Source organism: Tetrao urogallus (genome assembly GCF_951394365.1).
Source record: "Tetrao urogallus genome assembly, chromosome: 20".
NCBI classification, from domain to species: Eukaryota; Metazoa; Chordata; class Aves; order Galliformes; family Phasianidae; genus Tetrao; species Tetrao urogallus.
In genome coordinates this window covers 3,989,398-4,003,236 of record NC_136833.1, presented here as the reverse complement: position 1 = coordinate 4,003,236, position 13,839 = coordinate 3,989,398, and the positions used below count along the sequence as shown (strand labels likewise).

The 13,839-nt window shown below is 39.0% G+C and overlaps 1 protein-coding gene across 1 annotated transcript; it reads left to right on the top strand.

The window, feature by feature from the left end:
* Positions 1-455: 455 nt before the first annotated feature.
* On the top strand, positions 456-13,487 carry MYL10 (myosin light chain 10; the record flags this gene model as incomplete). Its single annotated transcript, XM_079545229.1, has 6 exons — positions 456-542; positions 3,182-3,257; positions 4,652-4,756; positions 8,392-8,470; positions 12,600-12,648; positions 13,389-13,487. Exons 1-6 carry the CDS (start codon positions 507-509, stop codon positions 13,485-13,487), a joined length of 444 nt encoding a protein of 147 aa, XP_079401355.1. The 5' UTR covers positions 456-506.
* Between the last annotated feature and the right edge of the window lie 352 nt (positions 13,488-13,839).

The following is a 13,839-nucleotide window of genomic DNA, read 5'->3' as shown; positions in this document are numbered from 1 at the left end:
GAGAATAACAGGTTGGGAATTTAACTTTGTACTCTGAGTGTGACTATTCATTGCTCCTCCCATAGTTCAGAGCTCTGCAAAGCCAGTGCAGGAGGGAAGTTCTGCCCGAGGAACACACAGCTGTGATACCCAGAGTCACACTTTGGGTCCCTCACCTCTTTAACGCAGCATGGAGACAAGACGTCCCTCTTTATACAAGCTGTCAGGTTCTGAGCTAGAGCAGGGGAACGGCAGGAACCCTCAGTGAGAGATTCAGCTGTAACTAAAGCAAGCATATTTTATCCCGCTTTTGTCTGTTTATGTGAGTATCTGTTGTGGGTTGAATTAAAAAACACCAAACACAATCATCTTGTATTACGTGCCTGTATATATTTTATCTTCTGTAAAAGAAGGAATTTGTTTTCATGGTAAACAGACAAGGCAATATATTTTTGATCTTCTTATTTGTATTACAGGCTCCAAAAAAGGCAAAGAAGAAGATAGAAGGTGGCTCCAATGTATTCTCTATGTTTGAACAAACCCAGATCCAGGAGTTCAAAGAAGTTGGTCACTATTCTTCTGTTTTCTATAGTCTCCTGTCATTACTAATAAATAACATAGGTTTTGTTTGTAATCCTTATTCAATTCTCCATCTGCTTTAATAGAACACACAGTTGTTTTCTGAATCATCTCTGTGGTTTTGGCTGGTATATCGTTTTCCTTGTGTGTTTGTTTGTTCTTTCCTTCATTCCTTCTTTCATTCATTCTGTCTCTCCTTGCATCTCCTGTTTCAAGTTCCAGACTTACTTAAAAAAAACTCTGAGCACTGAAAAAATTAATAAAGGAAAATTATCTCATCCACTTTAGCCCCGATTCAGGAAAATACCTGGGCATACATTTAAAGTTAAGTTTAAGTGCTGTTTTAAATAAGAATAATTTTGCATGCTCAAGTATTATCCTGAATGGAGGTGTTGTATTGAATCAGGTCATTAATTCCTGGACTGTTCCACAGTGGTAACAGAAATATTCTTCTGTGCCCATCTAATACTGCCCACAAACTAGAAACCAAAATACCAGAAAATCCTCAGCCAACTTTCTCCATAAATGCCCATAAAATAAAGCAACATGTTGAGGTTAACAAATTGAGCATCTTTTAGGTCCCAGAGAATTGGTATTCCATGCTTTATGGATTCTTTGATCAGTTAGCTGTGATGAGGCAAACCTAATTAGCTGGCTTAAGAGCTGGTGCATAAATAAAAACAAATAATTTTATGAGTTTGGACTTTTTATTTTTATTTTTTTAAATAGGCATTTTAAATATCTGTCACACCATCACATTTTCCACAGATTGGTCACTTTAAATTATTTTTTTCCTAATTTTTTGCTAACTCACATCTCCAAAACTGTTTCCAATGTGATAAATAGCTGCTGTTTCATTTGGTGTATGTGGATTTCAACTTTACTTTTCATGAGGATTCTCATCAGTAAAGCTCAGTGGTGAATGAGATCAAAAGGACTGAGAGGATTACAAAGGATTGTAACTACAGGCCAGGTAAAGTTTCCCCAGATTTAATGGGAATATTTTTAGCACTCTTCTCCCACCTCTGTCAGCATCCTATGAACCTCCAGTTTCATTCTGTCTGGAGATGACTGCTGGAAGACCTGCCACCAGAAAGGGCAATTGGTCAGAATGTTATTTTTGAGCTACTCTAAATAAGATGGCACTTAGAACATTTCTGGGAGGATGGTGGTGGAATAATGGCAAAGTCACAAGGCAGTGGAGAGGTGCAGTTGAAAACCAAGGCCACGTGGTGTTTAAAGACTGCCTACTTGGAACAAATGATGCATTTTGGCTGATAAGTCATTTTTTATCAGAACAGTGTTACATAGAGATTTCAACCAGCTCACTAGAAAATGTATCAGCGTCACTACTTCACATTAATTTCACTCCTTGGAATGTAGTGATCAAAGAGTGCCTGACACTCTTCCTCTTTTCTGTGATTTTGCTGGGCTCTGCTTTGGTCTTTGCATTTCATTCTTTCTTCCAAACTGTGGGGATGCTTTATCAGCAATAAAGAGTTGAGCTTGATTTTTTATTAGGTGGTGGCTTGGCAGGTAAGTGAAGGGTTGGGAACATGCATGCTGCAAGTTACCACATGGCAAACTGGAATGTGAGCAGTGGAGCTCTGTAAGAAGCTGGAGATCAAACTGGTTGAAGATATGTTGATTATAATGCAGCCGTGGAAAGAAATGCATCCTGTAGAGCAGTGGACTCTGAAAGATACTTGAGTGGACTGGTTGTATTCCAAGGAGAGGGTTGTTTTTCATAATGATCTTGGAATAAAAATAATTCCATCATCAAGATACGTGCTCATATTGATGTGCACATCTGACAGATAACCAGCTTCAGAGATGTGCCTGGTTCTGCTGATACTCCCCATAGTGTATCCAGGGGAATTTTAGGTCATTAAAATCTTTCAAAATCAATGAAACATTAAAAGTGTGATAGCAGCAAATGACAGACATACAGATAGGTAAATAGACGGACAGATAAGCAGTTAGCTGGCTGGATAAGGAATGTTTGATTGTTATCAGAAGCTAAATTTTGCCTGACAAGAAGTATTTAAGGTCAAGCATCAAGGTCAGTCAGAGCACAGAATATAGGCTGACGGATGCAATTTATTGAAAAGGGAAATAAACTGTGAATAAACCGTACGGTGAATCCTACGTTTCTCAGTGCTTTTGGAAATTCAGCTGTCTGTGTGTGAAGAATCGCCCTGAAGCCAAGAGGAAAAAGACTTTTTCTCAACAGCGGAGAACTACTTACAGTAATTAAATGTTTCACAGAATATGATAGCTGAGCAAAGGAAGGAGATACAGGAAGCAAACAAAACACACAGGAGTAGCTCCTGACCCCAAATTTTATGGATTAAAGCCCGAATGGCATCAGCTGTCAGCATTGGCTTTGCCTACCCCTATGCTGCCCTGAGCATTAACTTTGTAACAAGTTTGGGTGGGTTTAATTGAGCCCCTTGCCAAGGTACAGTAATGTGTTGAGAGTGAGGAAAGTGCAGTGATGTGGCCTGGTGTGGATGAATCAAAGGAAGTTAAATATTCTTTACAGCATAACACTCCTCTGTATTAGTATGTGACTGTAGCACTGTTCTGTGCAATATGACAGTTGCCTGTTTTCTTCCAACAGGCTTTTACCATCATGGATCAGAACAGGGATGGCTTTATTGACAAAGCAGACTTGAGAGACACATTTGCTGCACTAGGTAAGCTGGTAGTAATAATTAAATCAAACCTTAAAGAAACGGTGGTTTGTGTTCGAATTAGTTGGGCAAAAGGAAACCTGTTCAGTTTGCTATCTTGACTACGTAGCTCCAGCTGGAAAATCTCCCGAGCAGCCTCTTTCAGACACTAAATGAAGTCTCTCTGGGACTCACTGGCGGGTGCTACAGAGCTGTGCAGCTGGCAGCTCTCCAAAGGCGCTGATCCTTCCCTTGCAACTATTTCATAAAAAGCCCACCCAAGTCGGGGTCCATGCCAGGCATTTCTGATTTGCTTCTGAAGCCAGGCTTCACAAGCTGCACCTTTTTTTATCTACGAGTCATGCAGTATCTACCAATTAACGTTCTTGTCATGGACTAGCTGCCCCTCTGCCCACACCAAAGCAGGAAGACTTCATGTGAGGTTCTGTGCTGTTGTGCGTGGATGTGGGATGGAATGTGCATGTCATGAGATTAGGTACTGTCCATTTCATGTGCATTGCAATCCTGATAACGTCAAGCATCTTAAAGAAAAACTTCTCAAGAAAAGGAAAAATCAGAATGCTCATGAGCCCTAACATGAAGCTGTATCCATGTTGTAACATTTGAGGCTTGAACAGTGATGTAGGCATTTGGGCTTTTGCCATCTGGATCTTATTAAAAAGAGTTTGATAAGAATCTCTAGTGCTCCCCAGGGTGGAATCAGACTGCTGTAGAGTCGGTGCAAAGAGCAGAAGCTCCTGAACTCTTTGTTGTGACAAAGAAGTTTGCAAACTTTGCCCTCTAGCTACTGTTGCTCTGAAATATTTATTTCTTAAGGCCACATTCTGCTATCCTTCACGTTCAGTGAAGCCCTGCAATGCTCATAAAGTACGGTCACAGCAAATTACCACTCAGTTTGAGTAGGGATGCTGGATTCTAAATTCTCAATAGTCCAGTGCAATGATGGGGAAGGAATAGGACTGCTCAACTCATCCATCTGCTCTGTACTCATCTCAACATCTCAATTTACAGGAGGGCAAAGCCTGAGACTTTGGATCCACTTCAGTCACGTTTAAACTCTGCTATATTAATATCAACACAGTCTGTTTTTCACCTGAGGTTAAAAGAAAGAACACACAACAACAACAACAAATAAAATGAAAAAGAATTTAATTGAAAGTAGCCCCTTCTTTGGTCTGCTGCTGGCCTGGTCTGTATCATTTATCCCTCTTACTCCTTTTTTTATCTTTTGCTCGGTATTCCACCTCAGGATGCATTGGAGTATTCTGGATTTGTATTCCACAATGTTATTAGTGAAGTTACACAGAGCCCTGAGCTCCCCAGTGGGAGGAGATGAATGGGAATTGTTTTTTAGAACACAATTTGGGATTTATTATGAAAAATGATCTCTGCTGCAGGTCGTCTGAATGTCAAGAATGAAGAGCTAGAAGACATGGTGAAGGAGGCGCCAGGTCCCATTAACTTCACTGTCTTTCTTACAATGTTTGGGGAAAAACTGAAAGGTAAGTACCTTTGGGGGGTTGGACAGGTATCTGTCAAAGATGCTCAGCACTGAAATATCTCAGTACCTTGCAAATTATAATAATATATCCAGGGAACAATGCTTAAAGGTAAGGAGCGATCTCCAGTTTTGCAGACAGAGATGAAGTATGAAAAGGCAGAGGGATGGTCCAGAGGACAAATCAAAGGTGTGATTTCAGCTTGCATAAGCTAACATGGAAGTACCATGCTGAGGTCTAGAAAGCAATGAGATCATGGCTGCCTGGAGCACGCTGCAGAAGAGTTATTCACCATCTGCGAGTTCTAGGCTGAGGTCTGTTGCTCACACTATGCTGGTATTCCTGCCAGTGTTAGATGGTTTACAACTATCATCAGCATTTCTCTGAAAAACCTTTCTGCACTCCTTTGGCTCATTATGCACACATGACCTCTGCACCATCTTTGTAGTCACAGGGCATGAAGAAGCATACTGTATCCCCCATTTTCTCTTACATCAGTAACTTAGTAGCCCAGGCTTGCTTTTACTTGAGGTCAGTGGTAGTTAAGACATTGGTTTAAGTTGAATGAAGATTTTGCAGAATAACTCCTAATGAATGAATAAATGGGACTAATTTAATCTCAGTGGATTTAGAATGATAGCAAGAGGAATTTGGCCCATTGCCACAGAATATATAAGAATGACTGTAGTGAGTTTAGAAAAGATGGGTACTGAAATCTGCATGGAAGGTAGTAATTTAGTCAGATCTTTGATACTGAATGTGTCTGGAAACTATAAAATAGTGTGAAACCAAGAGAAGCCTCTGGTCATCTTCCTGTGAGCATTAGATATAGGTCAAAGCCTTGGCTTTCAGAGAGAGGTAGTTGGCTTGCCCAAGCACATTCAAAAAGTCTGTTAAAACAACTAATGCTATTCAGTTCCCTCTTGCTCTTTTTCTCTTTCTTGGGGTAAAAATTATGCAGATAAGAGAAATAAGAAATACTTAAAAAATTGAAAAATCTGATCACATCTTCTTAAGAAAGTTGTATTGTATTGTATAGCTTGCCTCTGGCTTTGTACAGCTATACAAAAGGACTTTCTACCCTTGGAATGGAAAATAAAGAAATCTAGTAGGAAGTACTGATGTAACCAGTCCTCAAAGAAACGCACTATTGCTAAGAAATACAGGATTTCTGGGAAGTATAAGGGTGACAGAGGAGGCTGTAGACTGACACTGAGGAGAGGACTGTATTACCCAGACGTCACTCTGTCTTCACCACAGTGCTACCCACACCTTTACATTCTGGATACCATCCTACAAAGTCGGCAGTGCCCTGCTCTGTGCACTTCCTTCTGGATACACAGCTGTTTCTGATGGTACATTACTGTATATTTGTGTTGCTTATGATCTCACGGAGCATGGAGGCGAGCTGTTCCTCCTTCCCCCCTCTTCCCTCTCATCTCTTATGACTGCTGAGGCTGGCAGATTCTGGCCCTGCCAATTGTGTGGCCTAAAACCAGCGCCAGCACAGGAAGGTGAATGGTAAAGCATGCCCCTCTTGTTTGCAGGTTTCCTGTTGGCTACAAGAAGAGAAGGAAGGTTTTTGTTCTTTCCATTTGGTGAAGGGAAAATCACAGCTGTGCTTGTCATGCCCTTCTGGTTGGGTTTGTCATGCAAAGGAAGCAGAGCCAAAAGACTGCACATTCCCAATCAAAACTAATTGGGATGAAGAGCCTTTGTAGTGCAATTAGAAAGGGAAAAAAGGCTAGAGGAAGTGGATATGGCAATTGTGCAACACTCTTTATTAGCTAAGTACCACTCAGAGAATTTGGTGAAAGGTGCTTTCTAAGTAAAATTTGTTGTGCTATAATTGATTTCTGTCATAAAGGGGAAGCTGGGATTTTTCGGACGAGCTTTAGCTTTGTATATAGAGATTATGATGCCAGATGAACAGCTAACAAAACTCAGTTTATGTTAATGCCAACCACATGGAGCTGTTTCTACAGGGAGTCAGAATAATACAATTTGTACAGAAAACAGAGATGCCGCACATCAAAGAAACCACTTTATTTACCAGCTAATCAATAAAGAATGCCTGCTGCATTGCTTCTCTTCAAAGCCAAAGTCCAAGGATATGACAGAGCAGAAAATGTAAAACACAGTAAGGAGGAAAAAAAAATAATCCCCCACACAGTGGTGACTACTTTAAATGCAGACTTTTCCTCAGAGATGGAAAAAGTTTCTGTTCACAGAACAGTCAAAGCACTCATTAAATACCAATGCTCGTTATATTGATTATCTGTTCATTGTGGAATGAATACACTGCATCCACGCTGACAGAAAAATCTATGTGCACAGTGAATGACCAGAAGGAGGCCATATAGTCTTCTGCTCAATGACCATCACATCTACTAAGATTCTACCACTGATCCTTATGATTACAAAGAAAACTCAGGAGATGTCAGAAGTATATACAGTTGAGCTGTTAAATCAGAGAATCATGCCTGGGTTCTGCTCTGGTTCTTTCTCTGTCAAACTTTCTAACATAAATTTAAATAGTAATGGATTCTTTTTTTTGTTCCTTCTTTTTTTTAAATCACACTTTCAACATTTCAGCATCCCAAGTAACTTCATGTGTCAATGTACCAGCCTGTAAATTTGGTTTCCTGAAGTTATGAATAATGATGTATATTATACTACTATAATGTTTTGAAATACTGAGGAACAGTCAAAAACAGAGCATGTAGGATATCTTTTGGTGTGGGTAGACACTGTCTGTAAATGAGAATACTCAGAATCTACAGTGTTATAGAATAGTCAGAACATCCCAGTCAAGATTAAGGCACTGTGAAAGCTATTCTCTGATGCACCTTTTTTTTTTTTTTGCAATCTAAATAGATGGGACAGATAAAGAATGAAAGAAAATGAAGACTCTTACTATCATTTTATTGCTGGGAGCAAAGAAGCAGAGAAATTAAAGTCATGCCAAAAGTTTGTGGCCCAGCTATGAGCAGAGGCAAAATCTTGGAGCCACAGTCCAGTGCTTTAAACCATCCTATAAACCATCCCGTATTAACCATCCTGTTTACATAAATAACACTTATTGTGTTGCTGTGAAGAAATACTGAAGTGGAAGCGTGCTACAGAACGTAAGGGCCAGTCACCATTTTACACTGATCATCCTGCTTCCATTGCGTTCCATTGATATCCAGATTTTATGATGAGCTCCATTTAGTGAGGGAAGTCAGCTCTTCTCTATATAGTGAAGAACAAGTAACATCAAAAAGTGTTTTTGCAAGGAACATACAGTACAAGATTAAAGGAAAGCAGCGAGGGAAACAGTTTGTTATATTTTCATTTCTGAAAGCCACTAATCCTCTGGGTACTGATATTGGAGACCAGTTCCTGGAAGTTTTCTCTCCTGCAGACACAGAATATATATGAGTTATTATTTTAAAGCTTCTGAGCACTGAACTATTCACCTCTATTGTTTATCTGACATGACAAATGCAGCCGACTTAAGGAACCTTTGTCTTCAAACCTACGACTGCAGAATTCTCCATTTCGCTGTGTTCTCCAGTGAATGCAATTGTTACATAGCAAGTATTCAGCAGATACAGATACACCCAGGCTCCTAAATTATATTCCATTAATTTTAGGCACGGACCCAGAAGAAACCATTCTGAATGCTTTTAAGATTTTCGACCCAGAAGGAAAAGGCCACATAAAGGCAGACTAGTAAGTTTATTTCAAGTTCTTTTAAAATATTATTATTATTAATAATAAATAGCACAAGTTTAAAGAACTCCTTAAAAGCTGTATGTTTTCACAGTATTTTAAGAGACAGGCAGGCTTTGTAAGCCAGAGTTGTAAGACCAGACTATTGTACAAATGTGTTTGTATACCAAAAAGAGATGTTATTGTCTTCAGACATTGCAAGAGGCAACGGAAATATAATCACATGTAGGCCATTAGATAGTCTTTTTTTGAAGGTCTGGATATAAATCAACACATGACTCTTTGTAGATTAACTCCATATGTAAAAATAAAATGAATGTCTGGTGCCTGACTGTCAGAGCTTAACTGAAATGGGAAAGCTAGTCCCCCTTTTTAAAAAGTGATCAATTTAATTAACTCTGGGGCATGGTTTTAGTAAAAACATTTTACTTGTTATATGCTTACTGTTTGAGCCTTCTGCTTCTAGACAAGAATTTGCTGTAAATTTCCACTAGATATGTTGAGAGCCAAAGCAAATAATGCTATTAATAATAGGGCAACTATTATCGATGTAGCTATTATTTAAATAAGGAGGCAGGACCTAATTTGTATTCATAACCTGTTACACCAAGAGAGCAGAGTGAAAGGACTTCAAGTGCTAATTGCACAAATGTAAATCCTCCTTATACCATCCAAATGGTGTAAGCAGGCATTCAGGTAAATGAGATAAATGATATCAAATCAGGGCAATGTATGAGGGACTCTGACCCGTGGCTCTGGTGAAATGTTTTATGTGCCTTGATTTATGCATATGACTAAATTCCATGGTGAATTTGGGGACTATACTGTTACTGCAGTAGCCAGTTCAGGTAAGCTTTCTAATAGATATGTACAAGAAGCTTATTAGGGAACCAAATCCTAGTTTCCTAGGGTAGGAAAATCATGTACAGTATTTCCTTCCACTATCAAAATGCTCTTTTTATGACACTGGCACTTAATTCCCAGTGGGTATGAGAGTCCTATTATGGATATTATGGAGTCCTTCTTATGGTAAGCAGTGGGAAAAAAAAAAGCCAAGAGACAGTATTTTCACTAAAGGACATCCAAATGAATTAAATCAAGATGCAACAAGAGGATGTAGTAAACAACAGGAAGGAACAGAGGGTTAACAGTTGTTCTGATTGCTTTGAGGTTAATGTTATCAAGTAGCATGGGAAGAACACTCTTGGTAACACACCAGAAGTGACTCAAACATTATCAGAATAAAATGTAGCCTGCTGTCCAATAGGCCAGATCACACGGTAGTGAAATCACAAGCATGAAATACAACGTTCTGATGATACAAAACCCATGAAATATTGTATTTCCCACCACTATCTGTAACAATGTGCTGCATACAAAATCTGCAGCTTGCCACCCTGCAGCCAGTTCTACATTCCTCAGATGCTGGGAGCCAGTTGGAGTTTGGGGCAAATTAGGAATGCAGTATCACACTCCAAAATGAAGATGAGAGAAAAATCCTTTTTTTTTTTTTTTTTAACTTAATGGAAAAGGTCAACCTTGTTCCCACCCCCATTACACTGCTAACATTAGACAATTGTTTCAGTTCATCACCACAACAGAGCATAATGTTTACTTATTAGACCCGAGGGTATTGTTGATCATTACAGAGCAAACCATTAAATCAATTCCATGAATGTCTTTGAGGTTTAACTTCTATTCATTTGCTTCCAAAATTTAGACATTTGAAGGTTTTGAAATAATTTTTACGTTGGCTCATGCAGCACTTTCAATATGACGTTTAATGCTAATAAATAATATTTCTCCATATGAAAAAAAAATCCTGGAATGTTCCTCTCCTAAACCAGCCACAGTGACCTTTTAATCAGAACTTCTTTTTATGTTCATGGAGTTAACATCCTTCTGGGGATTTTTATGGCTCTTCCCTCTGCGTGTTTTCACCTCTAGTCTGGAAATGACTCACTTAGTCCATTTGATGGTAGCTGGGATGGAGCCTTCTAACCTTTCCAGAAGCTTCGGGAGTTTATAACTTACTTCCAAATTCAATGACAGAGTTTGTTTGTCTGCATCATTATACCACACATAAAGTCCTTCCTCTAGCACGATGTCAAAAAGAAAAAGTGTTTTAGATCAGATTCTCGACTGGTGTAAACTGGCATTGCTTTTGGAAAGGTTAGATGATTCAGTTCTAAATGCCATTCATTGGACAAAGTGAGTCAGGCCAACAGCAACTGTGTCTAATGCTGATGCCAGTAAAACTTTGCAGATTTGTACCAGATGAAAATGGACCCAAAGAGCATAAATGCATTCTGGTTCTTTGGAGATTGCTCTGGCTGAGCTGGGAATGTTTCTCATCGTAGCTGTAGAAAACTGCTCACTCTAACACCTGCTTTTTTCCTGAGAAAACAATGTATGGAGGGAAATCCCAGGGGAATAACGAAGTGTCCCAGAGCTTTTACAGGGGAAAATGTTTTGAAAATACAAGGAAAATACAACAAAATATTCACAACTGGAGATGGAACTGTTGTCAGGCAGGACAAGAGATAGCATTTAGACAACCACAACAAGGCAAATGGATCCTTTTTGCCCAGAAGACTTTGAGGTGGTTGTGATTTATTTTATTTTTTTTAGAAGCAAGTAGTCTTTAAGAAAGAAATCCATACACACAAAGAAAGAAAAAAGTTCATAATCTCTAGCTTTGGAAATGATGAGCATTCATTTCCCTATAAAATAAATAATGGAAAATGTGCATAGATCCTTAACTCAGTCCTTCTTCCTTGTGAGTGTGCCAGAGCCTACTGGGCTATGCATCAGAAGATTATAATTAGATATTTGATCTTTTCCCCTAAATACTTTAAGCATGTAAGTAGAACATGCATCACGCCCAGATCTCTTTTTAATTCAGTGCAGTTTCTGATGAAGTTTATTGTGACTTCTAACAAAACTGCTGTAAGTGCTTCCTTCTATTCACCAAGCTCCTTCCTGGATCACACTTCCTATTTACATTTGCTGATTCTGTTTGCCCCAGTGCACATACATCCAATGATCAATTTACATCGATGAGAATGACCTCTCTGTTCCTCCAACCAGAGATCATTTAGGAATTCCATGTCAAGAAATGCAGTCACATAGCAAATACCAGCCCAACAAGACAGAAATGGCAATATGAGAGGAAGAGATGAAGAAAGACTTTGCTAAGTAAGGAGCATGGGAAAATAGTGAAAAGAAAACATACAGGATAGCTTAAGCTCTCTTGTGACTTTGGAGTATTTCCCAGAACTTGCCAGAGTATTTCCATGCTTGGCCTTGTGGACAAGGTCCTTATACATTACCCAGAATCTTCCTTTTCAGTTATCTCTTTCTGTCCTTCCAAATAAGTGATACAGTCTTTCTGTCTAAAAGGGTTGGATTGATGTTCCTATTCACCTATACATTTAGGTAAAAAAATGACATGCTTAACTGAGTTCCTACAACGGGTTTGAAAACAGAGGGTAAATCAGCTGAGGATCTGTCCCCAAAATATTCTCTTTGATGTAATTGCATAGAATGCAGATTGTGTGTGGATAAGCTCCTTGTTACAGTTCTGTAACTCCAGATCAAGATCTTGCACTGTGAAATACAACAGATCTCACAGTTTCACAGTCTCCTCTGGGAATGGCTGCATGCAAATAAAGGGATTCTCAAACGATGATTTGGAATAGCTGTTGGAGTTCTCTTTCAAGTCCTCTTTCTTATTTCATGCTCTGTTCCTTTCATCCTCAGATTTTACAGAAAATATTCTCTCTTTTGGTTTTGTTAAGTGATCCAAACTTTAAAGAGCAAGTGAGAAAATGTACACTTTATGTTAAGATAGGCACACAAAATTGCTGTATTACAATTAGAGTAATAACCTTAAACAATTTTAAACCTCTATAAAATGCCACAAAAGCAAAATAAGTTGGCAGAGCGAGGTGCTGACACTGATGGGTGCTTGCAGAAAATCTCTTACAATATCATATAAGGATTAACAGCTCTAATTTATGCGGTCACACAGATTTTCTTTCATGCGACTTCAGGAGGGATCTTGCCATCTGAATCGTCATGTGTGATTATCACCCTTTAATCAGGTTATTTCATTTTATTTGCACAGCATCAAAGAAATGCTTATGACACAAGCAGACCGGTTCAGTCAAGAAGAGGTAAGGACCTTCTGCCTTACCCAAAATAGTGATGTTTGTCTAGCAATAAGCATTTGCCCCTCTTTAAATGCATGAATTCAGCTCAAATCCAGTCTGAGAGAAGGCTGATGCCAGCTTTAGCAACTAGGAACAATTCAAAGCTCTCTTCTGAATAGTTCCATGGCTAAACCAAAGTCAAACAGATTCTTTGGACTTCTATGCAAGTTTAAGCATGGCCTGTCTTTTGCTGTTCTTTCCTAAGGTGAGCTGGGCAATGAATTTACCAGAGTATGAATGTGTTTAGGTGGGGACTGTAATCTGTTTTCCATTTCTGCGAGCGTTATTTTGTTTGAAATCTGAAATGAATTCTGAAAGGAGGTACTGACTTCATGGTTTGTGTGAGATAGAACATGGATTCTGATGGCTGGGAGGAATATAGAGGGACATTCTTTTCAGAAGAAGAGTTTGAGGGGAGTTTGTTCATGGCAGATTGGGGTGCAGACTGGACTACATTACTCAGTCAGGGCTTATCTGTACTTTAGGGAGAGCTATTTGATACAGAACTTTGATTTGAATAGGATTGCATTAACCAGTTTTGTCCTAGCTCCTATTTCAATTTTACTGAAACTGCAGGAATTTTTCCCATAGTAGCTAACAAATCAGGCCAGAAGAGAGCTGAACTGGACTGAAAAGGAAAAGCAGTACTTGTTGCTGTCCTGCAGTCCCATGTTTGTAATACTTATCTCCTGTTTGCTTGGCAGATCAACCAGATGTTTGCTGCTTTCCCTCCAGATGTCTCTGGTAATCTTGACTATAAGAACCTCTGTTACGTTATCACCCATGGTGAGGAGAAAGACTAAACTGAAAGATGAGCTTCTCCTGTGATGATGCACCAAGTCATTTCTTTGTGCTTTTCTGTGCAAGACAAAAGGCTGAACATTCAGTGTGTGAAGCCATGTGGTCATCAGAAGAGAACCAATAAAAGAAGTGAAATTAGATTAAAGTTGTTTAATGCTCCTGTTTTTATAGAAGATGAAAATACCAATTTTTGTGAGTTTTTTCCCACCCTTTTTTTTTTTTCATCAGTGGTTTGAAATGGAATTTTCTTGATGAACTGATGCTGTTGTGATTTATTGACAATCCTAATGTTCACCAGATGGCCCATTGGGCACTGCTATGTTGCTTAACCTCTTGTCTTTTATATATAAGCTC